Source organism: Mustela lutreola, chromosome 4, assembly GCF_030435805.1.
Source record: "Mustela lutreola isolate mMusLut2 chromosome 4, mMusLut2.pri, whole genome shotgun sequence".
NCBI lineage: Eukaryota > Metazoa > Chordata > Mammalia > Carnivora > Mustelidae > Mustela > Mustela lutreola.
In genome coordinates, this window is record NC_081293.1 from 79,807,187 (window position 1) to 79,834,765 (window position 27,579).

Sequence of the window (27,579 nt, forward strand, 5' to 3'; positions counted from 1 at the left end):
TAAGTGTGGATATTTTCTCTCTTCTACTCAGGACACCACTCAAATTTATCTCATGGCTCCAGTGAATAGTTTGAACTGACATACCTGTTTATTGCCTGGGAATGTTGACAGTTTACTCTTAGGTAGAAAATTGGTTTTCTGAAATTTAGGGCCCATTATTATTTTTCTTTGATGTGATGTTTTATGCTATGAAGTAGAACGTAGATACTGGAGAAAAAATATTAAAAATATAGGTATAATAAATAATTATGAAACACATAATAGCTTTCTTGGGTCATGAAACAGAACATGCCTAGCGCCCCTGTGACTCTCCCTGTCAGATTACACCCTCAACTCTGAATTTTGTGTTGGAATCATCAGCCTGTTTTATGATAATGCTTTGTTTCTTTTCTTTATCATTTTATCGCTTACATACACTCTGGATTATCCATGGATTTTGTATTTGTAAATTCACCTATTTGCTAAAGTTTGTGACCCCCGAAATCAATACTCTTGGTGCTTTTGCAATCATTTGTGTACATACCCACAAGCAGACAGATGAAAATTCGAATGACCTAACCACCGTGTTCCCAGGAGAGGTCAACAGACTCCGCAGCTTGTTTCAGTTCTCAGTCTTTGAACAAGTGTCCAGTGAATGGCCTGTGTAGTGCCATGTTTTTCAGTTTTGAGCTTTTCCTTGGTAGTTTATTTTCTGTCTTAATGGCCCCCAAGTATAGTGCTCAAGTGCCTTCTGAGGTTCCTGATTGCAGGAAGGCCTGGACGAGCCTTACAGATAAAATGTTTGCGGTTATAAAAGCTTTGTTTAGACCTTAGTGGTTGAGAGCCAGTTGGCCATGAGCTTAGTACTAGTGAGTTAGTAGTATTTGTTAAACAAGATGTCTTTACACAGAAGAACACATAAAACAAGTTTCTGTATTGATGAGTAGATGAAAATTGTGTGACCAGGGGTTCACAGAAGCATAACTGTTTTTCCCCTGAGGAATGGTGGTTCTCAATATTCGCAAGTTCATTGTTCACGGTGACTTTATACGATATAACTACCAAATACTGAGATGCGGCTGTATAAACAGTACGGCTTAGTTTGGCCAGTTTTGAGCTTCATATAAATTAGAGTCTCAAGATTCTCAGGCCTTTTTGGCTTACCCAAACTTACTTAAAAAATTCAGCTCTGTTGTAGCCTGAATTTTGTTAATTTTTATGAACATACAACATTTTATCATGTAACTCTTCCACAATTAACTGTTCTACTGTTGATAGACATTTGGTTTGTTTCCCATTTGGGACAGTATGAGCAATGCTGCCGAGATCATTCTGGTATGTGTAACTTGGGTGCACATGCCCAGGTTTCTTGATAGCATATACCCGGGACGTGGGATGGTCAGGTCACAGCAGTAGGTGTGGCAAGCTGTATCCCTAAAGCTTGAGCTGCTTTGTATCTTAGCTGACAGGAAGTTCCTTTTGTTCCCACGTGCGTGCTAATGCTGGACATTGTCGTGAGGTGTTCTGGGAACCTCAGTTTCATTCTTTCCTCTCAGAATTAGTCAAGTTTATGGTGAATTAGCGAGTTGGTTAATTTAGGCTACAGAGAAGCCTTTGACTGAATGACAGACTACTCTCTGTCTCTGCGTTGTTCTTTCTCTGTTATATATTCAGCAGATACTTTCTGGCACACTCCCTAGGTACCATGGCCTCATCAGGCCCATTGTAGAGATCAACAGAGATAAGACAGAATTTTTTATTTTCCCTCAGGGAGATCAGAGTCTAGTAGGAAAAACTATCTGCAAGGCAGTGTTTTTGTGATGTGATAATATGGCAAGTTTTGGGTCTCTCTCTGGCTACAAGAAGCTCAGAATTATGTCAGACTGCATGTTTTTTACTTACCCCCTGATATATAAAGCTTGAGGGATGGGATTGTTGCTTTGGCAAAACAGGGAAGTCTTTTCACATTTTAAAATTTTTGCTAGGAAACCCTGCCTGGAGCCCGAGTAAGTGGAGGTCTTTCCAACTTGTCCTTCTCCTTCCGCGGCATGGAAGCCATCCGAGAGGCAATGCATGGGGTTTTCCTTTACCACGCAATCAAGGTACAGTAGAACACCTGTGTGCCCTTTGAAAGCAACTTTCACTTAAGGCAGGGAGGGGTTTGCTCACTTTGTCCTGCAAACTAAGTCTGGCCTGCTGCCAGTCTCTGTGGGTAACATCTTATTCATGCTTTGTATGTTGTTCTTCGTGGCTTTTCTGGGACAGCTGGAGAGCCGAGTAGCTGGGACAGAGACCATGGCCCAAAATATTTTCTACAGAAAATGTTTGCTGACCTCTGATGTAGCATATACCTGGAAATTCTCATTTTTTCCCTCTTTCTTGCCCTTAGTTTGGTATGGACATGGGGATAGTGAATGCTGGAAACCTGCCTGTGTATGATGATATCCACAAGGAGCTTCTCCAGCTCTGTGAAGACCTCATCTGGAATAAAGACCCTGAGGCCACGGAGAAGCTCCTGCGCTATGCTCAGGTAGAGAGGAAAGTGTTCTGAAGAGTGCTTGACCTGCCTTTGAACTTCACCCCCGTAGTTACCCGACCTCTGTTGTAGAGCAGGAGCAGGCATCCAGTTCTGTTGTCGGGTCCCTGAAGATTTCTGAAGAGAGCCCCAGAGAAGGCATTTTAGTTAAGGGTGAGGGAGCAGAAGCAAGAGCCTGCCTCAGGATCCTAATGTCAATTTTTTTTAATGTATCTGAAATTGTAAAATTAATTTTGTCCCATACTGAAGTAACACATAGTAATTCTAGAAAATTTACAAAATATAGGTAAGTTAAAAAAGGAAATAAAAGTCACTCAGAATCCTGCCACCAAAAGTTAACCACTGTTGAGATTTTGTTATGACCTTCTAGTCATGGTTTTGGTTTATTTTCAGAATGATTGTGTCCTCACAGCTGTTTGTACCCATGCTTACATACACACTCATGCTCAGATACACATTTACAAAAACAGACCTCTATTCTAGATGCTTTTTGGTAACTCTATACTGGAACATCTTTTCATTTCATGAGATATTTTTCTACCTCATAATTTAAAAGAATTGTTTTGCATTTCCTTGTGTGGCTGTGTTACTTCCTGGTACCCATTGCAGTGTGCTTGCATTTGTTTATGTCGGGATCTGGTCCATCCATGGCAGGGTTCTGTAGGTCAAGGCTTGGGGTCTATGCACATTTGATCTATAGAAACCAGAATATGATAGTTAATTCAAAAAATCGGTTTCTTGTCTCCCCCTTTACTGTGTGTCCGTAGTTACAGGTGCATCAAGCACCTGTCATGGGACTGCTTCCTGGAATTCTCTTTCAGGAGAGATGAAATTTATACCTGAAAAGAACTTCTTAATTTATTTCAGAAAGCGATGGCAAATGAAGACATTTGTCTTGCGAAGCACATGGGAAAAATGGTAGAGCACTTTCATGGATGTTGTCCCCTTTGTTAATGTTTTCCATGCTAAAATCTGAATATAACTGGCAGAGATGTTCACTTGTCCTCTTCCATCGCAGAGTGAGTGCTAGAGTGTTCTGGAAGAAGGCTAGGACAGTTAACGATTAACCACATCAATGATTTATCAGCTTTATGGGTGACCAGATCTAAATTTCTGAAATTGCCATAGGCTCAGCAAGGCTGATGGGGATCAGACCATGTGTGTGAGCACAGGACCCTCCTCCCAGTTCCTTAAAAACTTTCCTGACTTCTCTCATGGACCCAGGACAGAATGTCTCAGGCCTTGATTATTGCAGATATAATCACATTCTGCTTCTTGGCTCATTGCATAAGAGCTGTCTCTAGAATTTTTCCCCCTCTTTCCAGGGCTGTTTCTGCTCATGACAAAGTACTTAGCCCCTGAGTGTGGAACACTACCCCATTTTCTTCTTCGCCTGTCTTCCACCCAGTGGAATAATAACTCAGGCGGGGTTCTCTTGAAGGCCCGAAGGGCATCACAGCTTTTATAAACATGAAGTCTTACTAGAGAGTTCTTAACCCGCACAGCAGAGCATGGTTTCAGTTTTCTCTCCACTCCCTCACGTAGGAAAAAATTGGACTCCTTCATTGGAAGACTGTTCTCATTTAAGGTATTGCTGACTTTGTATTTTATGTTAGTCATTCTCTTGGGTCTTTTCGCGGTTAGCATTTTTTTTTACAAGTTTTTGTTTTTGTCTTGCTGAGCTGTCAAAAGATTTTGCCCCCAGGATGGACACAGCCAAACTGAGGGAAATCTTAATAGTGATATCGAGAGCTTAATAATCCATCATATGGGAGGTTCCTCCCTCTTAATGTAACCACAAGGACTTATTACAAACCATTGACCCCTCCATCAGTAGGCTGTCCACATTCATAGTGACTTCTGTCACCATTTAGGGAATTAGTAACCCAAACAGGCATACTTCCGTAAGCCCCAGGAGGGGTCACCTCAGTAGCAGTTTCTCAGGATATTCCAAGGGCAAATGGAACATAAAAAGAAGTGAAATTAAGAGACAAATATGGGGTGAGGATTTTTTTTTTCTTTGTAAGAGAATGATTATCTCTTTTTGTTAGTAAATGCTGAAGTCTGCACCCAAGTTTCCTGTGTGATCCATATTGAAAAAGTGGAGGCGCACCTGGCTCCGTCAGTCAAATATCTGCCTTTAGCTCAGGTCATGATCCCACCGTGGTGGGATTGAGTCCTGCATCAGGCTCCCTGCTCCACGGGGAATCTGCTTCTCCCTCTCCCTCTGTTGCTTCCCTTGCTCTCTCTCAAATAAATAAAATCTTGAAAGGTAGAAAGAATCTTGTCTCTGATCTTACTAAACTCTCTAATCCCACTTTGGGGGAGTTAATGGCTTTATTAAAAAATAATTATTTTAAATTTGGCGCAGGCTGACCTGTGATAAGTAGATTATTTTTGGTAATAAAAAGTTCCAGGTGTTATGGTACTGTATAATTTCCATGGAGTTCCATGGAAATGGAACTTTTTTTCTTTTTCTTTTTCTCCTCATGGAGTTCCTTTATTAAGCATTACCCTAATAGAGGTCATGACCCTTTTGGCCTGGAAGGATCTCTGCTCCGAATACAGTGACTCCTGAATGACCTTGAGTTGTGAGACTATTCTTGATACTTCTGTGGGAGAAAAGTTATTGGATCCTTTTTGGCCTTCATCTTCCTCATGTTCTTCTTTGTCTTTCTCTCGAGTAGTTTACTCCCCTTGGTGCCTGTCCAGCTTTTCTGTGTGTCAGAAACAAAGCACAGAGCCCCACGGGGACTCTCTGACAAGGAATCTGGTCTCAAGCAGTCGTGACAGAGACAAGGACAGCCAGATGGACATGACTGTTGGTGGGTTTGCTCCGTAGCCTTGGGTCTGACGAGCACCCAGGGTCCCCACCCCCCAACCTGGGCAGAGTTTGCAGTTCAATCGTGGAGAGCCTTCTCGCAGATAACTAGTTGGAAAGCAGGGTACTCCTGAAATAGCAGCTTTCAAATGTGCCTTTTAAGTCTTGATTTTCTGAAGCACGCTCATCAGGTGGGGAAGTTTGCATTGGTAGCAGCCACCAACATTTGGGCGAAACCTTTGGTGGCCTTCCCCAGATCCCCAGTGACCACTGTTCGTCCTCACGTAGGTCCTGACCACTCCCCACCCCAGGGTGGGCTGGGGAGCTTCCCATGAACTCGCCAGATCCTTCCTCCAAGAGTGTTTGGAAGCCTGTCCAATGTTTTCATCCTCAGACCCCATCGGGCCCGCAGGAGCTGCTGGGCGCATGGGCTAATAGGGCACACGGCTCGTCGCACATGTGGAGTCAGAGCATCATGAGCTTCGGAAGGGCTAGAAGGGCTTTTTTTCCTCCTCTCTTCTTGGTTTTCTTTTCGCAATGCCATGTGGCTCTGATTGGACTTTGTCCTTCTTTATGGCCAGATAGCATTACCTTGTATGTGTCGCTACTGCATTTCCTGAATCTGCTCGTCGCCCATGCATGTTCAGGTTGCTTCCTTTGCCCGGCTGTGGGCAGTAATGCCGCCACTCATTCTTCTAAGGTCACCAACTTTAGTTTTGCTGGTAGGGGAAGAACCCTTGTGCCATCAGTCTTGCTGGTAGCACCCCAGCCCTGCGGTTCTGGAGGCTCTCCCCGGGTCCATCCTCCTTTCTGTTCTAACACATTGTCCATTACTTAATGTCCTTATGCTTGTCGTCTTCTTTCCTTCCTGTCACCACCGCTGTGGCCCAGGCCTTGATCACCAATTACTAAAATCTCCTCCCTTTTTGGGGTGCTCTTAAAAATACTGCTTTGTCATTCTGCAGCTTCAGAATTTTGCATTTGGTCCTGCACTCCATGCTCTGCCCCCCCAAATGCCTGGAAGGTTAAATCCAAATTCGATAGCATGGATTTCTGGTGCTCTGTGACTTGGCCTCCACTATCCTGCATCAACATGGCTCTAGAAAATCGTTTTGTTCAGCATTAAACCACTCAGCTAGTATTTCCTGAAGTCTTGTTCTGTGTTGTTCACTTCACCAAGCATAGAGGATTGAACCAGTAAGAGAGATGGGCCCCTCCAGGGTCTACGGTTGAGTGAGGTGTATGAAAATGCTAGAGGCAGTTGTAACCCAGTGTGGTTGGTACTGGGGTAGGGCGAGTGCACGATGCTGTGAGAAGACATAGGAGGGCCACTGAACACAAAGGTAGAGTTGGTTGGGGGCAGCCTTCCCAGGAGGGGTGCGGGTCAGGGGAGATGTGAAAGCTAGGTGGGACTTAGCCAGGCTGGGCTCTGATGTCGGAGTGCAGAGCTGGTGGTCCTGCCGGGCCAGGGGCATTTGCATCTAGCCAGGGACAGCATGGAAGGAGGTGCTGTATTAAACATGTGTCACATGAATGAAGGTGGAAGCCCAGAGGTGAAAGGGGTGACAGTGTGGGGAATGGAAGTGTTCGTGGTGGCTGAGTTTGCTGGGTATAGCAGAAGATGAAGCAATCAGAGAAAGCCAGGTTGGGGCATCGCATGGCAGAGAGCAGCCTTGGAAAGGAGTCTATGGCATGGAAAAGTTACCTATCCTAGGAGAAACAGGACCCTTCCAGTGACTCTTGTCACATGGGGGTCGAGTGATGAGATTTGCCCCTCTGGTTTCTAGTTTAGTTTATAGTACAGAAGATACACTGCCGTTGAGGAGTGGATGGGACTGAGAGCAGCTAGTGGCTTGGACCATGTAAATGTGGAAACAGGGCAGGGAGGAGTTTAGAAGAGATGTAGGTTAGGACTCGGTGAGTGGCTGTATGAGAGGAATGACGGGGTATTAAAGAATGCTCTGTAGATTTTCAGTTGGGGCGAGTGATGCCACCCGTTGACGTGGAGAGAACAGATGAGGTCATGTGGTTCACTTGGTAGGCCGTGGTCATGGCACTTTCTGTCCCTTTGCTGAGTCCATCAACTTCTTCCACGTCTCTCCACCCTGGTTTGTGATGATGACTCGTGCTCAAGGTTCCGGGTCCAGTTTGGTGTCTGCTCATTCAGCCCCTGGCATGTGCCTTCTCTGGTGTCTAGCCCCTCCACCTCCCCCAGGAAGTGCCAAGTACTTGAGGGCGTAGGCGTGTCCTGCAACTCTTGGTTGCCCACCCTCCCATGCCGTCTGACTCCGGCCACCAGCTCTCTGTGTGTATTTCTGGGTGATGATGCCGTGTGTGGTGGGCCCTCGAGGTCCTCATGGGGGGAAGAGCTTCTCTTACTGCCCTTGAAATCCTTTGTTTGATGTTGTTAACTTATGGGAAAGAAGAACAGGGTCTTGCTGTGTCCTTCTACTACAAGGTCAAATCCTGAAATACCTCTCCTTGTTTCTGCTTCCCGCAAACATTTATTGAGACCTTAATTCATGCTGGATGCTCAGCTATGCGCTGGCCGTATAGGAGAAGAATGAGGCATAGGATTTTGCTGCTACATAGTTCAATGAGGGCCTGTTAATACCCATCTGTCTGTCCTAATTTCAACTCAGACACATGGCAAAGGAGGGAAGAAAGTTGTCCAGACTGATGAGTGGAGGAATGGCCCCATCGAAGAACGCCTGGAGTATGCCCTTGTGAAGGTGAGTTGTGGGAGCGCTGAGGGAGTGTGAAGTGACGGCTGGAGGCACCTCGTGCTTGCCTCGTGTGGTGGCTGGAGGGGGCAGTCCCTCGAGCAGCCCCAAGGCACCGTGGGCCAAGTCTGGAGATATTTTTGGTTGTCACAGTAAGGGGTGGGAGGTGTTCCTGGCATCCAGTGGCTGGGGATGCTGTGGCATCCCATAGCGTATGGGAGAGGCCCCACATGACAGTTGTTCAGCTCACAATGTCCTTAGTGCCGAAGTTGAGAAACGCTCTCCTGGACCAAGTTGCTGTCTTTTGATCAACAGGCAAGTCCTGGCTCTTCTGCTGATAATTGGGATTTTTTTTTTTAAGATTTTATTTATTTGTCAGAGTGAGAGAGCAAGCACAAGTGGGGGAGGGGAAGAAGGAGAGGGAGAAGCACACTTCCCACTGAGCAGGGAGCCGGACACGGAACTCGATCCCAGGAACCTGAGATCATGACCTGAGCCACAGGTGCTTCACTGACTTAGCCACCCAGGCACCCTGATAATTGGGATTTTAGACAACATAATCTCTTAGCTTCAGTGTCCTTATTTGTGGTCTGGAAAATTTCAGACTTCTCTTTTTTGGCTCTCAAATTTAACTTTTAACTTCTTGAAACTTTTGAGATTCACATATTTGAAGTTGTGCAATGTCAGCCACATCCAGGGGTCCTTGAACTGGGGACACGGGGGATTAGGGCTTGATCACTAAAGGCTGGAGAAGTCCGCAGAGGCTTCATGGGTTTGAACTTCATGTCAGAGTCCTGGCCATTGTCATCCTCCCACCCGCCCCCACCCCCACTGCCGCCTTGGAGCTTCATAGTGACAAAACGTGCTGATGTCACCGGAGATCTTTAATAACGTATACTCTGCTAAACCACTAAGATGCAAAAAGTGTATTTTATGATGAATTTGAACTTTACTTACTGGTATTCCTTCTCTCTCAGATAACTCATTTTTACTGAGTACTTAACGTTGTATCGTTCCCCTGGCTAAGCATTTTACATAGGGCATTTCATTTAATCCTCAAAATAACCACCTGAGGCAGGAAATATGTGACATTTTAATTTAGGAAACTGAGGCTTGATTAATTGCTTAGATTACTGATAGGAACCAGGATTTGAACCCATGCAGTCTGATTCCAAAACCTGTACTCTTAAACATTTCCATGATTCATTCTTTTTTTTTTTTTTTTTTTTTTAAAAGATTTTATTTATTTATTTGACAGAGAGAGATCACAAGTAGGCAGAGAGAGAGAGAGGAGGAAGCAGGCTCCCTGCTGAGCAGAGAGCCCGATGCGGGACTCGATCCCAGGACCCTGAGATCATGACCCGAGCTGAAGACAGTGGCTTAACCCACTGAGCCACCCAGGCGCCCCCCATGATTCATTCTTGATTGGCTATTTGGATGTAAGCCGATTTTTAATGTGATTTTTTTTTCTAACTTTTTTTTTTTTAATAGGGTATCGAAAAACACATTATTGAAGACACTGAGGAAGCCAGATTAAACCAGGAAAAATATCCCCGGCCTCTGAATATAATCGAAGGGCCTCTGATGAATGGCATGAAAGTTGTTGGTGACCTTTTTGGAGCTGGAAAAATGTTTCTACCTCAGGTTGGCAAAAGATGGGGAAGGGAAGGGGTAGTTTTTACAACCTAAAAAAGAAGACTTTGTCTTTTAATAGTAAGTTCGGGTGTATTTCTCAAGTTTTGATTTTGATAAGAGCTCGTGGACATTTGAGATCAGGTCATTCTTTCTCTAAATGTGTCAGGAGGAGTGTCTGGAAGGTCCGTCTTGAGGGTGAGTGCTGGCTCTAGGTCATCTAGAAACTGTTAGCATTCTGATCTGCATGATAGATCTGTGTCCCATCTCCTAAGTCCCAACACCCATCTGCTCTTCCCTCAAGTTACAGTAAAACCCAAGATGTGTGTGAAGTTCATAGCATTCACTTTTGATTCACCAGCTAGTATCATCTTTAAGGATACGTATTTTGAACAAATCATCACCATTTGAAATAGTGATATACATTACGTCTTATCTTTCGAGAAAGCCAGAACTCTCATTTTGATTTATAGGAGCAACTGGCCATATCGGTGAACAAGCTTCTCTTGAGTCGTCAGGGTTAGGACTGTGAGGCAAACACAAAACGTGAAGGCCCTAGTTTGGTTTCTGTTTGTTTTAATTACTCATTCTATACTTAGTTAATTGCCTGTTTCCTTCATAACATTCACCCCCTTTTTAAAACAGCTTTATTGTTTTATAATAAGCATATGACAAAGTTCACATATGTAGAGGATACAGCTTGATGAGTTTTAACATGCATGCACCAGTGAAATCCTCCCCACACTCGAGATAGGAACGTTTCGTTGTCACGCCCTCGTAATTTCCTCCAGCCCATGGCAATTCCTCAGTCTTAGTTCTTGATGGTGTTGACTTATTTTTCACTTGGTGTTTTTGAGTTAACATCAGGCATAGAGACAGTTTGCAAATGTGGTTTGAAAAATGTCTTGAATCCCTCCCCCAACCTCTACCCCTCACCTGAGCATTTTTACTGGAGCCTCGTGTAGTTAGCAGCCCTTGGAAGTTGACATGGATGTAATGCTGTTAGAGAAGGACTTCATTTGGACTTCACCGGTTTTCCCACTACTGTTTTCTTTGTATTCCAAGATCCCATGATGCTTTTTTATCCTGCCTTCCTCAGTACAGTACAGTTATTATGGACACTGTCCCTGAGATTGAGTTTGTCTGATGTTTGCTCATTTTTTGGCAAGAATAAAAGTGATCCTGTGCCCTTCTCCATGGATCATATCAGGAGTTCCAGAATGTTGCTGTGTCTCATTACTGGTTATATGAACTCTGCTCATTTGGTTAACAGTATCTGCTAGGTTTCCTGCGCTCTGAATTTACTTGTAGAGAGAAACTTGGAGACTGTGCAAATATCCTGTTTCCCATCATACTTCCACCTGTGAATTTTAGCATACATTGATGAATTTTGTAAAAGGCCCTATTCTTGCTTAAGCAGGAACCTTAATTATAAGTGGATTATAATACTAGGGATCGAGAAGAGAAGGCTGAAAAAGGACTCATGGTAGACAAGAATACCTAGAACTTGGAGAAGTGATAGACAGCCTTCAAGGCTGAGAAAAAATAAGTAAGCAAGACAGAAAGACAAAATTAAGAAGACAGAAATCACAGTGTGCAGTTCCTAGTCTTATTTTCCTTCTGCTATACCCTGTTCATTGTCTTTCTCCACAAGGAACTTGTTCCTTATCTCATCTGCTGTCAAAAGTGGACTTCAGTGGTCAAAACTTGCATTCTTGATTGATGCTGAAATTCACAAGCAGGCATTAACAACCATTCAGGGTCAGGTAAAGATGCCTGACTCCATGTGTTTTTCCTAGGTTATAAAGTCAGCTCGAGTCATGAAGAAGGCTGTTGGCCACCTTATTCCCTTCATGGAAAAAGAAAGAGAAGAAAATAAAATGCATGCTGGCACAGAAGAAGAAGAGGCAAGTCATTTTGTCCAGGCTGCTGGGCCCTGTGAGAAATTGATCTCAGAGACTTAGGGGGTGAGATAGGGACCACGGTCTTGGCTATGCTTGTCATTGAAGGTGAAATCGAGCAATGATCTGTTTGACCAAGAATCAGAATATCCTGGGATTTTCCTTTGAGTGTGGCTTTATGAGTTTTTAATATGAACATAGTTTTTCAGACAGAGCCCATGATTTCAAATCAAGTTCGTTCATTCCTCTCCTCACCATTTACAGAACTCCTGCTATGTGCTGGGCACTGTGCTCCATACTATAGCTACAGAGCCAGGCCCCTACCCTTGAGGTAATTGAGTGATATTTGGCTTTGGAAAACCTCTTCCCTGATTTGTCTCTGCATACTAGTAATGTCCTTGGCACTGCCTCTGGATCCAACTTAATTCCTGTTGGCTGTACCACCAAAGTAAATCATTAAGCTTTGACCTTGTTTAGCTGCCTGTGAGGCTCAGCCAGCTTTGGCCTGTAGGATTCTGAATTCTCATATTGATGTGAGCTTGTGAATGGCTCCAACATGGAATCCCACTTGCCTTGTGTGCTTTTTCTTTTCTTTTTTTTTTCTTTTGAAAAAAATGATTTATTCTTTCATTCATTTATTTATTTGAGGGAAGGGATGCCCACAGTGCATAGCACAATGGTATTGAAAAAATAAACTATGATAAAATGCCCCTGCCCTGGGCTGTTGAGATGGTGGTTTGGGTTCTGATGGGACCTGTGTACTCACCAGCTTCTCCCTCTGTTCCCTCCGTCTCCCCTTACTGCTCACCTAAATACTTGTCAGACAGCGTTTTTGCAGTTAAGGATTATGTTCTTCAGCTATAGGACTGTTTTGTAGTTGACATAACCTGTTCCTTGAGGTGATGGAAGCCCCGGTTGACGCTCCCTGGGCTAACCAGCGAGGCAGGCCTCCTTCAAACAGCTAGGGCCAGCAGCTTTCTACTGACAGAGCACATGACCTAGGTTCTAGGTCTGTTTTTGAGGTTGTCTCGCTTGTACGACAGGGCTTTTCGTGCCAACACCTGTCTGGCTGCAGGAAATTAGGGGATCTGCTATAAGGTGAGCGTGGCGATGCTCAGCTGTGTGGCTTTCTCCCTAGGACCCTTATCAGGGCACCATCGTGTTGGCTACCGTGAAAGGCGATGTGCATGACATAGGCAAGAACATAGTCGGTGTGGTCCTTGGCTGCAATAACTTCAGGTGAGTTAACACTGACCTCTTTCAAACCCCTTTCATATTTAAAAATAAAAGCATTAATAGGCTGATTCTTTGTTGGTCAGAAAGGGTAGGGTATGGCCGTGGATATTGTAGGTGATTTTTAATTTCTGTTTCCTGTTTTTTACATTTTCTGTGTTGAACCACCTTTTCAGATGAAAGAAGGTAGTAATTAATCTGTGATCTGTGTGGTAAGTACAAAAAGGACAGTAAAAGCTATTCCAGCAGGGTCAGAACAACCAAGAGCTTCTTGAGGATTGACCTTGGGCTAAGACTCTAATGAACATCGGGCTCCTGCCCATAGCCAGTGGCATGGAGCATATTCTGTTTTTCTTCTCAATAAACTGCCATGTTTTAGAGCCGAGATCCTACAAGACTTCGGCTCGGTGGGGTTTATAAGAAGGCTTTGACTGTACAATTCTCTCTTCCCTCTGCTTAGAGCAGGACCATGCATCCCTCTTGGAAATGATGAAGCTAGATTTTGAAATGTTGTATAGAAGAAAAGCCTCTGGGTGATATATCTCATTGTAGTGAATAGTCAGCCCTCAGTTACTTCTGTGTGAGAGCTGATGACCTATTATAAGTGTATGTTTTGCCCAGATTTTAGCATATTCTTTGTGAACAGAAACCTAATAGAACTAACACCTTCTCTGGTCCATGTCCGGCCACCAGTTCCTTTGAATCCAATGGACTTCTTTCCGATGTGCTATTTTATCTCTGAAGCAGGGAGCCGTGACTGCAGGGCATCTGTGCCCTTCATAGGCGTCCCCTGCTGTCCTGTAACAAGTCCCCATTGGGCCCTTCCCTCCTCTCAACTTGGTTAACCACCTCTGCTTTCCAGGCCAATTGAATGCATCCAGGCACTCTGGAAGGCTGGGGTTGGAGGAGCTGGGTCAGGATCAACCTTTTGGCCTCTGTCTTCACAGGTGTTTCCCTTAGCTGCCTGCCCGCTGTCAGAACACTTAGCACTATCTTCTCTATTCCTATTCTAGGAATATTGTTCTTGGAATGTATTATTTTTTCAATGATAAATGTATTGGAGATACCAGGGAGGTGGTTGTAATGAGATTTCACCCATAAAACAGGCATTTGGATAAGGTGTTTGCTTCCTGAAATCTACAAGACACCTCCACTCTTGTCTCACGGTTTCAAATCCCATGTCGTTGGCTTTGGTTTGCATTCATTGCAGTTAGTTAAAATTGAATTCAGCTCGCGAACGTCTGTAGATCGTCTCCTACACACCACACATTGTACTAGTGACACCAAAATGGTTTAGTTGACTTTCTCAAGAATTCAAGGAATTTGCTGTTTATAAGGCTAAATAGCCAAGTACATAGTCAGCTGTGATCATGGGACAGCAGCTGTTCAAAAAAGTAGTTTGTAGGTAAACCTTCTAAAGCAATTTATAAATTTTTTTTTGTATTTGTAATTTTTTATTTTGAAAAATGGGTAAGTAGCTAGGAGAGTCACACTAGGAATGTGTTTTCCTCCAGTAGAGACATCATAAGAGGCCAGGGAAAACTGTGGCGTTTCTCCAGGGTGCTCTGAGTATAGAATGTCAGCATTCGTGAAAGCCTGCTTATTAAACCCGAGGCTTTCCTCCAGCACATCCAGTCCTCTGTCTTGTGCATTGGAAGTCTGCTTATCTTCGCTCATAAGTCCAACTGGAGAAGTATCTTCTGGTGAAACTGTAGTTATTCCTCATATAAAAACACAAGTGAATGTGCAGTTGTTTTCTATCCTGTCAGACACCTTTGGGGTCTTGTGTCTCCTAACATGTGGCCTCCTGGTCAGTTTAATTTTATGGCGTCAGCTAGCAGAAAAGTGCCCGGATAATCTCCCTTATGTAGTTAATTGTATGCTTTTGCTGAGCATCAGGGTTCTAGATGGATCTGGGGTGGAGTGTGTGGTTCTGGATCTGGGATGAACTACCCAGCTAGTGAGTGAGTCTAGCAAACGATCCAGTATCAAATCCTCGTGCAACTTTCTAGTTCCTGGCTCTTTGCCATTGATGCACTAAATCTCATAAAATGTAAGAACTTTCTTCTTTGTGAAGGAAAAAAGAGTAAAGAGAACTCAAGATGATCGTTCTGTCTAGACAGAGGACGTTTTTGTGGAGATGACGCATTAGATTCTGTGTTACAGTAGCGTGTATAAATTTGAGAATTTGAATAGACCTCAGGGACGGATCCACTGAGAGTCTAGCAACACCTAACATTTGTTTACCACTGCACAAATTAGACAGTGCTTTCATAGCATTGTTTTGGTTTTTTTTTTTTCTGTCTTCTTTTCCTGGTGTTTTTCTTTTCCTTTCTTTTCTTTCATCCTTCCTTCCATTTTATGGTCTTAATCCTGCTCTGCTTGCTTCAGTTACTGTCTTTCTCACTTTACAGACGAGGAAACTGAGGTGTCGAGAAGTTAAGTGTTTGCTTCATGGTCACACAGCCAACAAGGGGCAGACCATAATGTGCTCAGGGCTTCTGACTCCAAAAGTCAGGACTCTGCTCTGTCCGTTTATCTTAAGGTATTGATTCTAGTTCAAAAGTTCAACAACTTTAACTGTACTGTTTAATGTTGATATTCCAGTTAACATTCCTCTTACATAATTTAAAATATTCAAAAATGCTTTCTGATCAAATCGTACACGAGAATGGATTTTAAATATACTCCTCACTAATTATTACATAGAAAATGTGGATTTTTTTTTTCCCCACGAAAAACTGGGATATGTCGAAAGTAATTTTAAAATTGGATATCCTGTATCTAGTACTTTAAAAATATGGATCTGGTGAAACAATAACAGAGGCCTGTTTATATTTTAATAAGTGGTTGTTAATGTACATGTAGAGTATGAGTGAAAATTAAGCAGCGTATAGCTGTGAGTGAATGGAATCACGTTAGCACATTTAGCTGTACTAAGTCAGGGGCACACTAATCCAGTCTCCTGTCCACCACACATGCTCACTTGATTATTCATAGGCTTTCATCCTGGGGTCTGTGTGGGGGTGGGAGGTGTGTATGGGCCTGTGTGTTTTCTGGTTTTTCAGCTTTACTGAGATGTAACTGACCTGTAACACTGTGTAAGTGTAAGATACTGACTTGCTATACCATGTTGCAATTTGATGACCACCATATGATGATGATGACCACCATATGATGACCACCAGCTTCACATAATTAATTCTTTCTTGTGGTGAGAACGTTTTCTCCACCTCTTGGCTAACCCATGTTACCACTTACCTTTTTTTTTTTTTTTTTTTAAGATTTTATTTATTTGTCAGAGAGAGAGTGAACACAGGCAGACAGAGTGGTAGGCAGAGGCAGAGGGAGAAGCAGGCTTCCTGCTGTGCCAGGAACCCGATGTGGGACTTGATCCCAGGATGCCGGGATCATGACCTGAGCCGAAGGCAGCCGCTTAACCAACTGAGCCACCCAGGCATCCCTACTGCTTATCTTTTTGATAAGAGCCCTTCAAACAGATTTAAGGTGATACCCCATTATGAGTTTGATTGGCATTTCCCTGCTCCTTAGTGATGCTGAGCATCTTCTCATATACAGGTTGGTCTCTTATGTCTCCTTTGGAAAAAATAGCTATCCAGTTTCTCTGCCCAACTTACTACTTTTCAAAGGGAGACTTTCCAGAATTAATTAATTAATTAAAAGATTTTATTTACTTATATGACAGAGAGATCACAAGTAGGCAGAAAGAGAGGGAGAAGCAGGCTCCCTGCTGAAGAGAGTGCCCGATGTGGGGCTCGATCCCAGGACCCTGAGATCATGACTTGAGCTGGAGGCAGAGGCTTAACCCACTGAGCCACCCAGGTGCCCTTTAAGGAGAAATGGAAACAGACTGTTAGTTCCGCTTAAGCTGATTGGAAAAGGTCCATGGGGACTGCAGAGTGGTAGGGTACTGCCATCTGGGGGTAGCACCTGTGAATTGCAGGGTCAGAAACGAAATTCTTTGTTCAGTTCATTTCCAGGGACCGCAGACAGGAGGCACCCAGAATGGATGTGGATACATGGCTCTGATTTTCCCTTTTAATTCTTCCAGAGAGGAAAAGGGACTTTATTTATTACAGTATTTTTTAAATTGTATATATTCTTAGATCGTATTGGATGCCTTTGCTAAAACAGCGAGGGCAGCTTACATTTTTTTCTGAATTAAAAGCCCAAATTAGGGGCTTCTTGGTGGCTCAGTGGGTTAAACCGCTGCCTTCGGCTAGGTCATGATCTCAGGGTCCTGGGATCGAGTCCCACATCGGGCTCTCTGCTCTGCGGGGAGCCTGCTTCCCTCTCACTCTCTCTGCCTGCCTCTCTGCCTACTTGTGAACTCTTTCTGTCAAATAAATAAATAAAATCTTTAAAAATAAAAAATAAAAGCCCAAATTAAATGCTTGTGTTCAGAGCTGTTATAAGCATTCTAGAAAGATGATTTTAAAACCAGCATTTTCTCATAACATTTATTTTTATTCTCTTTAATTTCTCATGTGGCATAATATAAGGATGTATGTAAGACGTGGCCTGTGGACATGGGGCATCAGGCTCTAGGTGAAGAAGGGAGACAAGGGAAAGCCCAGGGGAACAGAAAATGGAGCTGTGGTGGAATCAGGACGTGGCAGGGAAGGTGAGGGACAATGGCAAGGGACAATGGGAAGCAGGGCCACAGCCACGGAAGGCAGGGATGGCCAGAGTTCCTCAGGGCCAGCTGGGTCCTCATTCTGGACCCTTAGTGCTAGTCTCTTCCTGGCCTGCCTTCTTTCTTCCTTCATCTAGCTGATACCTACTTATTCTTTCAAAATTCAGCTCAAGTATCACCGTCCTGGGGTGCTTCAAGCTCCATTTGGATAGCTTAAGAATAGGGGGCCCATGGGTGTCTCAGTTGGCTAAGTGGCTGACTCCTGACTTCAGCTCAGGTCATGATCTCAGGGTCATGAGATCAAGCCCCATGTTGGGCTCCACACTGGGCGCAGAGCTTGGTTAACATTCTCTCTCTCCCTTTCCCGTTCCCCATCCCCAATTACTCTCTCTCTCTTAGAGAGAATGAAAGAAAGAAAGAAATCTTAAACTTAATATTCTGAAAATTGAACTAGTAGTGGCCATTAAGATGCTGACTCCTCCCCCTCTGACCTCTCTGCCTACCGTTTCCTTCTTTCCCCCATTCTGTCCAGCAACAAGCTCTCCTCACTGTCCTCAAACCAAGCAAGCATGCATGAGATGTTCCTGAAAGAGACATTGCTTAAAACAAGAAAATGAGAGCAAGTTGATTCTTACTATCATACTGATGATTTTTAATGGAATTTTTAAAAGTATATATACAATGTTGAATACAGTGGGCTTTGAAAGGTATGCCTTTTCGTCTTGATTTAAAGGCAATACACTAATTGAATTTAAATTTAAAAATGTAATATACTGTTTTGCTTAGTTTTATATGCAACAGTCTATACTTAGTCATAGCTTCACAAAAGATCCAATTACCAGAGTTTTTCAGTGTGCAAAAAAAAAGAAAATGGTGTGTTCTGATTCTTGTTATAACCTCTGGTGCCACAGCATTAAAACCTGCAGCATTTCCTCTAACAGGTCACTAGTCACATACTGAAGGTAGTTACCGTTTGATCTAAAATTGTCTTGGTTTTTACTGAGGAGTCTGCATGTGCTGATTTATTTGTCAAAAAAAAATTTTAAGTGATACGGGAGCAAACAAGTCAGTATAAGACGTATATAGCAAGAAGCAAAGCTCCTTCCTGCCCAGCAGCTACTGTTACCAGATGATACCATGTCAAATAGTAATTGTTAAGCATTAATTTTTTTTTATTAAAAATTATTTGGTGCACCTGGGTGGCTTAGTGGGTTAAAGCATCTGCCTTTGCTTAGGTCACGATCTTGGGGTCCTGGGATCGAGCCCCACATCGGGCTCTCTCTTCAGCAGGGAGCCTGCTTCTCCCTCTCTCTGTCTGCCTCTCTGCCTGCCTCTCTGCCTACTTGTGATCTCTCTATCTCTGTCAAATAAATAAATAAAACCTTAAAAAAAGTTGTTTTGCCTATTTTAATGACATTGTGAAAGAAGTGAAAGTGCATGCTATGAAGTGCATACTCATGATAAACTTAAATTTTAAAAATGACTGGCATGGTGGGGGCTTTCTCGGTCTTGATGACAGGGGAACAGTCTTAACTTACCAGTTAACGGGCAGATGAAGTTTTATATGTTTTACCAGAGCTTAAAAAAAAAATGTCATATGCCAAAAATGACTGAATTGTATACTTAGAATGAGTGAATTTTATGCCATGTGAATTCTGTATCAATAAAGCTGCTTTAAAAGTCTTAGCATAGCACCTGGCATGTGGTAAGGACTTCATATGTGGTCATTATGGTTGTGATGGTTGTCACTGCTTCGTGAGCATGTCCTGGGGATTCCGGTTGCCATTAGATGAGTGTTTGGCAGCTAAGTAAACGTTCCTTTCTGCTCTTTCTCTGATGGGTTCTCATTAATTTCTTCACGTCTCTTTTCTGTCTCTCAGAGTTATTGATTTAGGAGTCATGACTCCCTGTGACAAGATCCTGAAAGCTGCTCTTGATCACAAAGCAGGTACTGTCCACCTGTGCTTCTGGGCTTTCCACTGGATGTCCTCAACCCCGGGGTGTGTCTGTCAGCGTATGAGGATGCCCCAGTCCACGTGGGACCGCTGGAGCATTCGGACTGTCAGGGGCCAGCTCCTGGGTGGGGGGCTTCCACTGTCGTTTGTAGTGGGGGTTGAATTGGTGAATAGGTACCCATGAAACTCCTCCTAGCTCTGAATATGGGAAAAGGGAACAGGATTCTTATTACAGGGTCACATTAGATTTTTCTCTGGGTATCGTCATTTCTGTGTTTCTTCAGACACTGTGACATGTTCAAGTCTGGGAAATCATAAACAATATATTTTATTTGTGTGACTTCTGCAAACCGTGGCAAGCCCATTATTACAACTTGAAACTACAAATCGTATTTCCTACCGAAAGCCAAACAAATAAATGGAAACTCCCCAGAAAAGAGGTCATACAATTAGAAATTGGGAATTCAGATGAGGTCTTACGGTCTTTATTACAAAGGCTTTAAAGTGAATCTTGCATACTTTTCTACATTTTTTTCTCATTCTCCTTCTTGCTGTCCTTTTTTCTTTTTTGAAATAATAGATATAATTGGCCTATCAGGACTCATTACTCCTTCCCTGGATGAAATGATTTTTGTTGCCAAGGAAATGGAGAGGTTGGCTATAAAGATTCCACTGTTGATTGGAGGAGCAACCACATCAAGGTAAGTCATGCTAATGAACTTTTTGCTTTCCTTTAAATTCATTTAAATGCCAGTGTTTAAAAACAGTGATAAAAACAGTGATAAACCCTGTGTTTTGTTGTTGTTTTGTTTTTTATATTATGCTTAGCACATTGGCTCCTTCTGTATAAGCCCATGAGCGTTTAGTCTCCCCCTGGACAAGAGTGACTGTACTTTTGGAGCATGGTCTAGGAAACGCCTTTGTGATCTCCCCAACCCTTGCCTTTTTTTTTTATTTCTTTGGCTTGTCATTGTCCTTTCCTTAATCCTCTCATCTCCCATTCTGTTCCTGAGATTTCTGATAAATACTCCTCTTGAAATCAAACCAACTGGAGAAAAGTGTGTCTTTTGGCACAAAGACATTGCTTGAACTGCAGCCTACTCTCTGTCTGGAGGCAGGTGTCTGATTGAGTAATTACAGGTTCCCTTGAAAAAACTCCAGCTTTATAATAGTTGAGGCAGGAGGCCAAGCTATCAAGAGTGAACCAGAAGATCACCTTGGGAAGTTGTTTTTGAAAGGGGGAACATTTGGAGAAACTTTCCGTTAAGCAAGAGAGAGTTTTAAGTTGGTCGCGTGACTGTTAATCAGTTTGTCACATTTTTCCTGGGGTCGTGATATTTGGTGAGAAATATGTTAATTATGGGTACCGTTGGGCTTCTTCTGACATGTTCCTTATGCTCTATGTCATTTACTTTGGCAGGGAATAATGCCCAGGTGGGACATTGAGCTTGGTCACCTGCTAGAATGCAGCTTATTGTTTTTCTTTTCTTTCTTTTTTTTTTTTTTTTTTATTTGTTTATTTGACAGACAGAGATCACAAGTAGAGAGGCAGGCAGAGAGAGAGAGAGGGAAGCAGGCTCCCTGCCGAGCAGAGAGCCCCATGCGGGACTCGATCCCAGGACCCTGAGATCCTGACCTGAGCCGAAGGCAGCAGCTTAACCCACTGAGCCACCCAGGCGCCTGCTTATTGTTTTTCTGATGCAAAAATGCAATGGAGTCCAGTCGAAGATATTCCAAAGTTCCTTTCACACTATAAGCCATTCATCTTAATTGGGTTTTCCAGAGAAACAGAATCAGTGGGGTGGATATATATACATTTACTTTATGTACATTGTATATGTTTACTCTGTATTGTATTATTAATGTATACTGTATATTATATATACAGAGAGGTTTATTTTAAGGAGTTGGCCATGTCATTTTGGGGTCTGGTAAGACTGAAATCTGTAGGGAAAGTCCACAGGCTGGAGACCAGGCAGGAGTTGATGTTGCAGTCTTCCTTCCAAAGGCCATCTGGAGGCAGGATTCCTTCCTCATTGGCGCACCTCTTCTTTTATCTTAATCTTCAACTGATTGGATAAGGCCCAGCCAAGGAGGAGTAGTCTGCTTCACCCAGAGTCTACTGATTCAAATGCTCATCACATCTAAGGAATAACCTTCACAGAAACATCTAGAATGATATTGACCTAGCTCCCATGGTGTGGCCAAATTGACGCATAAAATGAACCATCATCCCATGTATAACCTGAGTGGATCATTTTCACAAGTAGTAACAGTGTTGTGGGTCATTTATTCACTAACTGCTTTTCATCCTTGAAGGACTCTCTAATATGTCCATTGTTGCTCACCTTACAAAACTGGGTTTGTTTTTCCGCCCAGGACTTACCCACTAGAATATGGGGCAGATTATTCTTCAGGGGTTTGACTACCCATTGAGAAATGGGGTTTCAGTGAGCAGGGTCTTGGGTGTTTGATAGTTGATGATTTTAATGTGAATATTCATCAGCCTAGCAGAGAGTGACCAGAGAATTTACAGACTGTTGTGAGGATGAAGTACGTTTTAAGATCATGATTGTGAAACCGAATACCTGTGACACTGGTTTCCAAATAAACTGTTTTAGAAGGCAGGACACCATACTGAGGAATTCGACTTCAGGAAACCATGCATAGCTCTTACGCAAGTTGGAATATTACAAATGGTCCGTTCTGTCATATTTCTTACCAAGTAAGAGATTAAAGAGGATTTTAAAAAACATTGGGAAGCAACGAGCTCCTCTAAGATACACCGTACGTAAAATTAGCCACAAATGCCTCCCAATAATGAGAAACTGGCATATCAAGTTAGAATTAAGTGGGTCAGAAGTCACCTACTGTCTCTCCATGCTCCTGCAAAACTTCGGTCCTCTTCGTCTGGGAATGGCGACATGATCCTCCCTGAAGGTGGAAATCTGGGTCCCATGACCTCGGGAAGTTCCTTCAGCTCGCCAGTGCTCTGTTAATGTATGAGCTCCGCCTTTTCTCGTGCTGTTCTCTTCATGCCTCTTGCAGTTTCTGGGAAAATAATTGGAAAATAAAAGCCAGTCACCAGATATGTGTTCCCTTCTCCAACGTGATGCTAGAACAGCCCTGGCAGGATAGATTCCTGTGCCATCTCTAAGAACCTCAGCTCGAAACTCCCCCATGCTGACTCCATTCTAAAGCAGCGACGGTGGGCGAGGCCTTATTTCATCTTCCTCAAGCCCTCTTCTTTAAGGAAACTCTTTTCCTGAAACCTAAGTCAAAAAGAAAAGTACACAAGTCAGAAATCTACAACTCGATTAATTTTTACAAAACTGTACCTCCGACGTAAGTACATCTAGATAAAGACATGACGGTTATGGTGCTCGGGGCGCTGGGCTGGGTCCTCCACGGAGTCATCCATGACAAGATGGTCACGCTGCCGTCTCCCATCACTGCAGCTTGTTGTTGCCTTCGTTTCAGCTTCATAGACATGGAGTCCTGCTGTGTGTGTTCTTTTGTGTCCAGCTTGTCTTGTGCACCGCTATGCCTGGGAGGCCCAAACTGGTTGTTATCGTGGTGGTTTTTCCACTGTGGTATGTGTACTATCTGTTGTATAATACACTGTGGCTTATTATCCAGGCTGCTGTTAGTGGACACTGGCTTTTTCCCAGTTTGGGGCTGTTTGGCAGAATGCTGCTGTGCTTGTATTTCTGCCCTGAAAGCAAACTTGCTGGGTCCTGTGTATACGATCATCAGCATTCAGCATTGCTGGGTGGTTTTCCAAAGCAATTGTATTAATTTACACTCCCGCCAGCAATTAAGGGAGTTCCAGTTACTCCACACCTTTTTCAATTTTATCTATTTTCGTATGGATATAATAGTATCTTGGAATGGTTTTCATTTGTGTTTCTCTGCTGACTAATGACATTGGCTACCTTTTCATGTGTAGGTTGACCATTTGGTTAGGCTTTCTAAGTCCTTTTTTCTTTTTTTAATTGGTTATTCTGCCTTTTTTCTTGCTGATTTATATGCGTTCATATTTATATTGGATGCAAGCTCTTTATTAGATGGCAAATAGATTCTTCCATTATGGCTTGCCTTCTGCTGTTTTAGTTGTATTTTTGGATCACAGTTTTTAATTTTCAGGAAGTCTGATTTATCTGTCTCTTCCTTTACGATTAGTGCTTTTTGCATCTCTCTAAGAATGCCCTCTACTTCTGGGAGAGTCCGTTTTGCTGGAAGGCAAGGAATAGTTGGGGTGTCTCAGAAGCCCTCTGAGAGCTCTTGCTCTAACCTCCCACAGAGCTGTGGAGAAAACAGCGTGTTCCATTTTTTTGCCTTTGTGAACTGTTATTTGAGCAGAGGACGGCTCAAGACTCCCAGGTTGTCATGAAGGAAGATGAGGGGCTGTAACATGTCCATGGCTTTTCCAGATCTCAGTGGCCTGTGGTGGCGTGATGGAATTAGAACGGTACTCTCAGGACACTTGCGATGAGCCTGACGGCTGACTGATGGATCCTGGGACGAGTTGAAAGGGCTCTACAGCTGTGGGGTCGTGTGCACGTGGAAGCATGCCTGGCGTTCTGTTTTTAACCTGTAGCTCTGAGAGGATAGAGAACTGAATGTTCTCCTGTCTGTAACGCATATTGTTTTGTATCACAAGTGAGAAAGGACTTGCATGGAAATCTGGTCCTGTTATCTATACAGCTTCTCACAGGCACAAGTCTGGCAGTTAGCACTCAATTTTTAAATGGTTCAAAGCCAGTAACAACAGAGTGTCTTTTTCAGTTATTTTTTGTGAATAGTAGAGAATTCAAAAGGAAGTCCCATTCCTTGAAGAGAGAGGTCATTTCCCAAGTTTTTGTTTCTGTTTTTTAATGAATCGTTAGGAGGCAAGATGCTGAACCACGTAACTGGCGTTGTTTTCCTCATTGCATTGGCTCCCGGGAACCTTGGAACTTGGGCCGGGGTGGGGGGGTGGGGAGGATTTCACAGACCCGACTTCTGCGTCTGACCCCACTGCTGACTGCCTCCCGTCTTTGTTTCCCCAGACTCTCATTTTTCTCATCAAATTCTGAGGGGTTTTTTTGGTCATGCTGCATTTATATAAACCATTTTAATTCTGGAAGGATAAGGCATGAAAAAAATGCTTGGATTACTTGTTCTTTTTCAGAGTTTTTAAAAAGACCTTCTAAAGTTAACACTGTCCTGCCCGTTGGGCAACCGTGGGGGGGCGGCACTGGTGAGGGAAACAGCAGACAAAGAGCTGAGATTCAGCCTCAGGGCCCAGCCCTGTGCTGTTGGTCTGTCAGAGGGAAGGAGAGAGTCCAGTGTTTTTTATCGTTTGAGGCTTCAGAGAGAAGTCTGCTTCCCACTGGAGATGGTTGCATAATGGAAGCTTAGAAGAAAGTAGAGTCAATGTCATTGTTTTATAAGGAAACCAGAAGTGTCCTTGATGGCCGACCCAGCTCAGATTTGTGGCTGCGCTCGTTTAGCTTTGTCAGTGTGTGTGTGTGTGTGTGTGTGTGTGTGTGTGTGTGTGTGTGTTTGCATGTGTTTGCATGCGCGCACGTTTGCGCGCTCGAAAGCAGCACTTTGCTTTTATTTGTTGTTGTTGTTTTTAAATAGTGGAATTCATCCATTTCTTCTTGGTGCCCTTGTCCAGAAGATCATCAATGAGAGAATGACCAGAATTGCACTGGGAATCTTTAGATGCTTAATAAATATTGATTGTGTTGACTTAAGATTTAAAACTGCACTTGTTCCCTTTAAGAGAAACGTCAGCCAAGTCTTGTCAGGCTTAATGTTCCCCGGAGAGACTTCAGGCAGAATGTACATTGAGGGATATTTGTGTGTTGGAAGAGCTGACCACCCGAGGAAGAGAACGAAAGCATGGTCTCACTTTTGTTCTGCTGAGAAGCCAGAAGCAGTTTCTTCTTTAAAACTATTCCCACTGTTTGAAAATCTTCCGCCTTGTAGAATACCGAAGATACTGTCAAATCTTTGTGCCCACAGTGGGCACCAAACAGCACATCCTTGGAAGGCAGTGGAGTTGGTTGGCTGCTTCGGGGCCATGGTCTGACTCCCCCACCCTGCTGCTCCTCACCCCACCCCACCCCAGGCCCGGAGAGTGTCTGGCGCCAAGTACTTAGGCCTGTGTATCTCTTGTATCTCTCGGTTCTGTGACTCTGGGCTGTAGGCTTCTGCTTTCTGTCAGTGTGTGGAGGCACCTGTAGAGCAGGGACAGGTGAAATGTCAGGGTCTTGTCTGTCTTGGGGAATGAACTTTTAGTCATCCCTGAGGAGCCTGTTAAAAACACACTGACACATATATTGTGCCTTTAGTGTTCCCTTGGTTTTTAAAAATTACCTCAGTAATCTATGATTGTTATTAGAACATGTCAATCACTTCAGAGGAATGGAAAGTAAAATTTAATCTCTCCCTTCCTGCCTTCGATTCTGCCTCCACCCTTCGTCTAACCAGTATTCACATCTGATGTGGATCTCTCGGGTTTTGTTCTGAATATACAGAAACTTACATACCAGGTTGGCAGGGTAGGGCAGGTGAAGAGTGGTAGTACTTGTTTATTTAAAAATCAGAATTGTAAAACAGACTTCTGTTACTTTGGTTTCTCCCCTCTACTTAGTAGCATATTCTGGACATCTTCCCAAAGGAAAGTGGGTGTTAGTGGAGGGGGAAGACTAGGAAAGCATCTGACCCTGGGAAGAGTGCTGGGGCCTTCAGGGAGAGGATGGGCTGGGAAAAGACTGGGAAGGACGGGCTGTCCTGAGGAAGCCCCAGTGGCTGCCCTTTAAATGCACCCGTGGCAAAGTGCACATTCATGTCCCACCTTCAAGGCCCTGGTGTAACCACTGTCGGGGAGGGTGTGCAAGTGGATCTTCACCTCTTACACTAGGGTGCCGTGTTCTATAAGGAAGGAGCAGCTAGGGAGCCTGTGCTAGGAGATCCAGTAATCAGAGGGCAGCTGGCGGCGCACTTTGGTCAGTTAAGTCACCTCAGGGTTAAAGAGTATTTCATCCTGGCTGCCCACATTTCCCAGTCTGGCAGTAGGCGTTCGGGGCTGAACGTTGTTGCCACTATGGCCTCTCTGTGTTACTTCGTGTTAGATTTATTTAGGGTCTGAGGTTCCTTCCTGCAGTCCAAGGTGGGCTTGGGGTATCCCTCGGGAATGGGGAGCAGCCCCTAGCGCACGCATCCCCTGCCTGGTGTCTGTTTCTCCGGGGGCCCGGAGGCTGTCCCAGCCCATTTGAAGGGGGAAATGCAGCCTGAGCTTTATGGCAGCCAAGTGCAGTTGCCAGAGCTGGTTAGCAACTTGGTTCAGACAGGCTGCTAATGAGTACGAGGTCACAGTCACGGCCATGTTCACAGAGAGCTGAAGACAGTCTTCCACATTTTGTGACAGACTGTTTTTGTATTACAAGCTGACAAAGTAATGTCTTTTCCCCCGGTCTCCCCATCTTGGTGGGGTGGGGAAGGAAGTCCTCTTGTCTTGCAAGGGAAATGGGAAGTTCAATATTTGAAGTACCTTATAGCCTTTCCTGGGAAAGCGTTATCTCTAATGGTTCCAAACAAGTGTCGTGGAGGAACTTTCAGCCCTAATGGATGTGTTTTTCTTCCCAATCCCTCTTTCTAGAACCCACACGGCAGTTAAAATAGCTCCAAGATACAGTGCGCCTGTAATCCATGTCCTGGATGCGTCCAAGAGCGTAGTGGTGGTAAGTGTAGGGCCTTGCGTCCACTTCAGATATTTCATAAGGAGAGGAGAAGATACAGAGTTCAGGGCATTTCCCAAGATGATGATGATCTTCTTCTTCTTCTTCTTCTTCTTTTTTAAAGATTTTATTTATTTATTTGACAGAGATCTCAGGTAGGCAGAGAGGCAAAGAGAGAGGAGGAAGCAGCCTCCCTGCTGGGTAGAGAGCCCGATGTGGGGCTCAATCCCAGGAACCTGGGATCATGACCTGAGCTGAAGGCAGAGGCTTAACCCACTGAGCCACCCAGGTGCCCCCCAAGATCTTCTTTTATTTTTGTGCAATTCTACTAAAAAAAATGTGGAAGAAAGCCTACGGCTTGTCATAGTGTCATTGTGGGGGTCTGTATTGCTAGAAGGGGGCAGCCAGG

At 43.8% G+C, this 27,579-nt stretch overlaps 1 protein-coding gene across 5 annotated transcripts in view; it reads left to right on the forward strand.

The window, feature by feature from the left end:
* Positions 1 to 27,579, forward strand: part of MTR (5-methyltetrahydrofolate-homocysteine methyltransferase) — a 110,404-nt gene that overhangs the window by 59,539 nt on the left and 23,286 nt on the right. For all 5 annotated transcript variants that reach the window (XM_059170331.1, XM_059170334.1, XM_059170333.1 and 2 more), the window contains 9 exons: positions 1,965 to 2,081; positions 2,369 to 2,509; positions 7,979 to 8,068; positions 9,551 to 9,703; positions 11,491 to 11,598; positions 12,731 to 12,831; positions 19,363 to 19,430; positions 20,018 to 20,138; positions 27,092 to 27,173. In XM_059170331.1, coding sequence (XP_059026314.1) covers positions 1,965 to 2,081; positions 2,369 to 2,509; positions 7,979 to 8,068; positions 9,551 to 9,703; positions 11,491 to 11,598; positions 12,731 to 12,831; positions 19,363 to 19,430; positions 20,018 to 20,138; positions 27,092 to 27,173 — 981 coding nt within the window. The remainder of the gene's footprint in view (positions 1 to 1,964; positions 2,082 to 2,368; positions 2,510 to 7,978; positions 8,069 to 9,550; positions 9,704 to 11,490; positions 11,599 to 12,730; positions 12,832 to 19,362; positions 19,431 to 20,017; positions 20,139 to 27,091; positions 27,174 to 27,579) is intronic.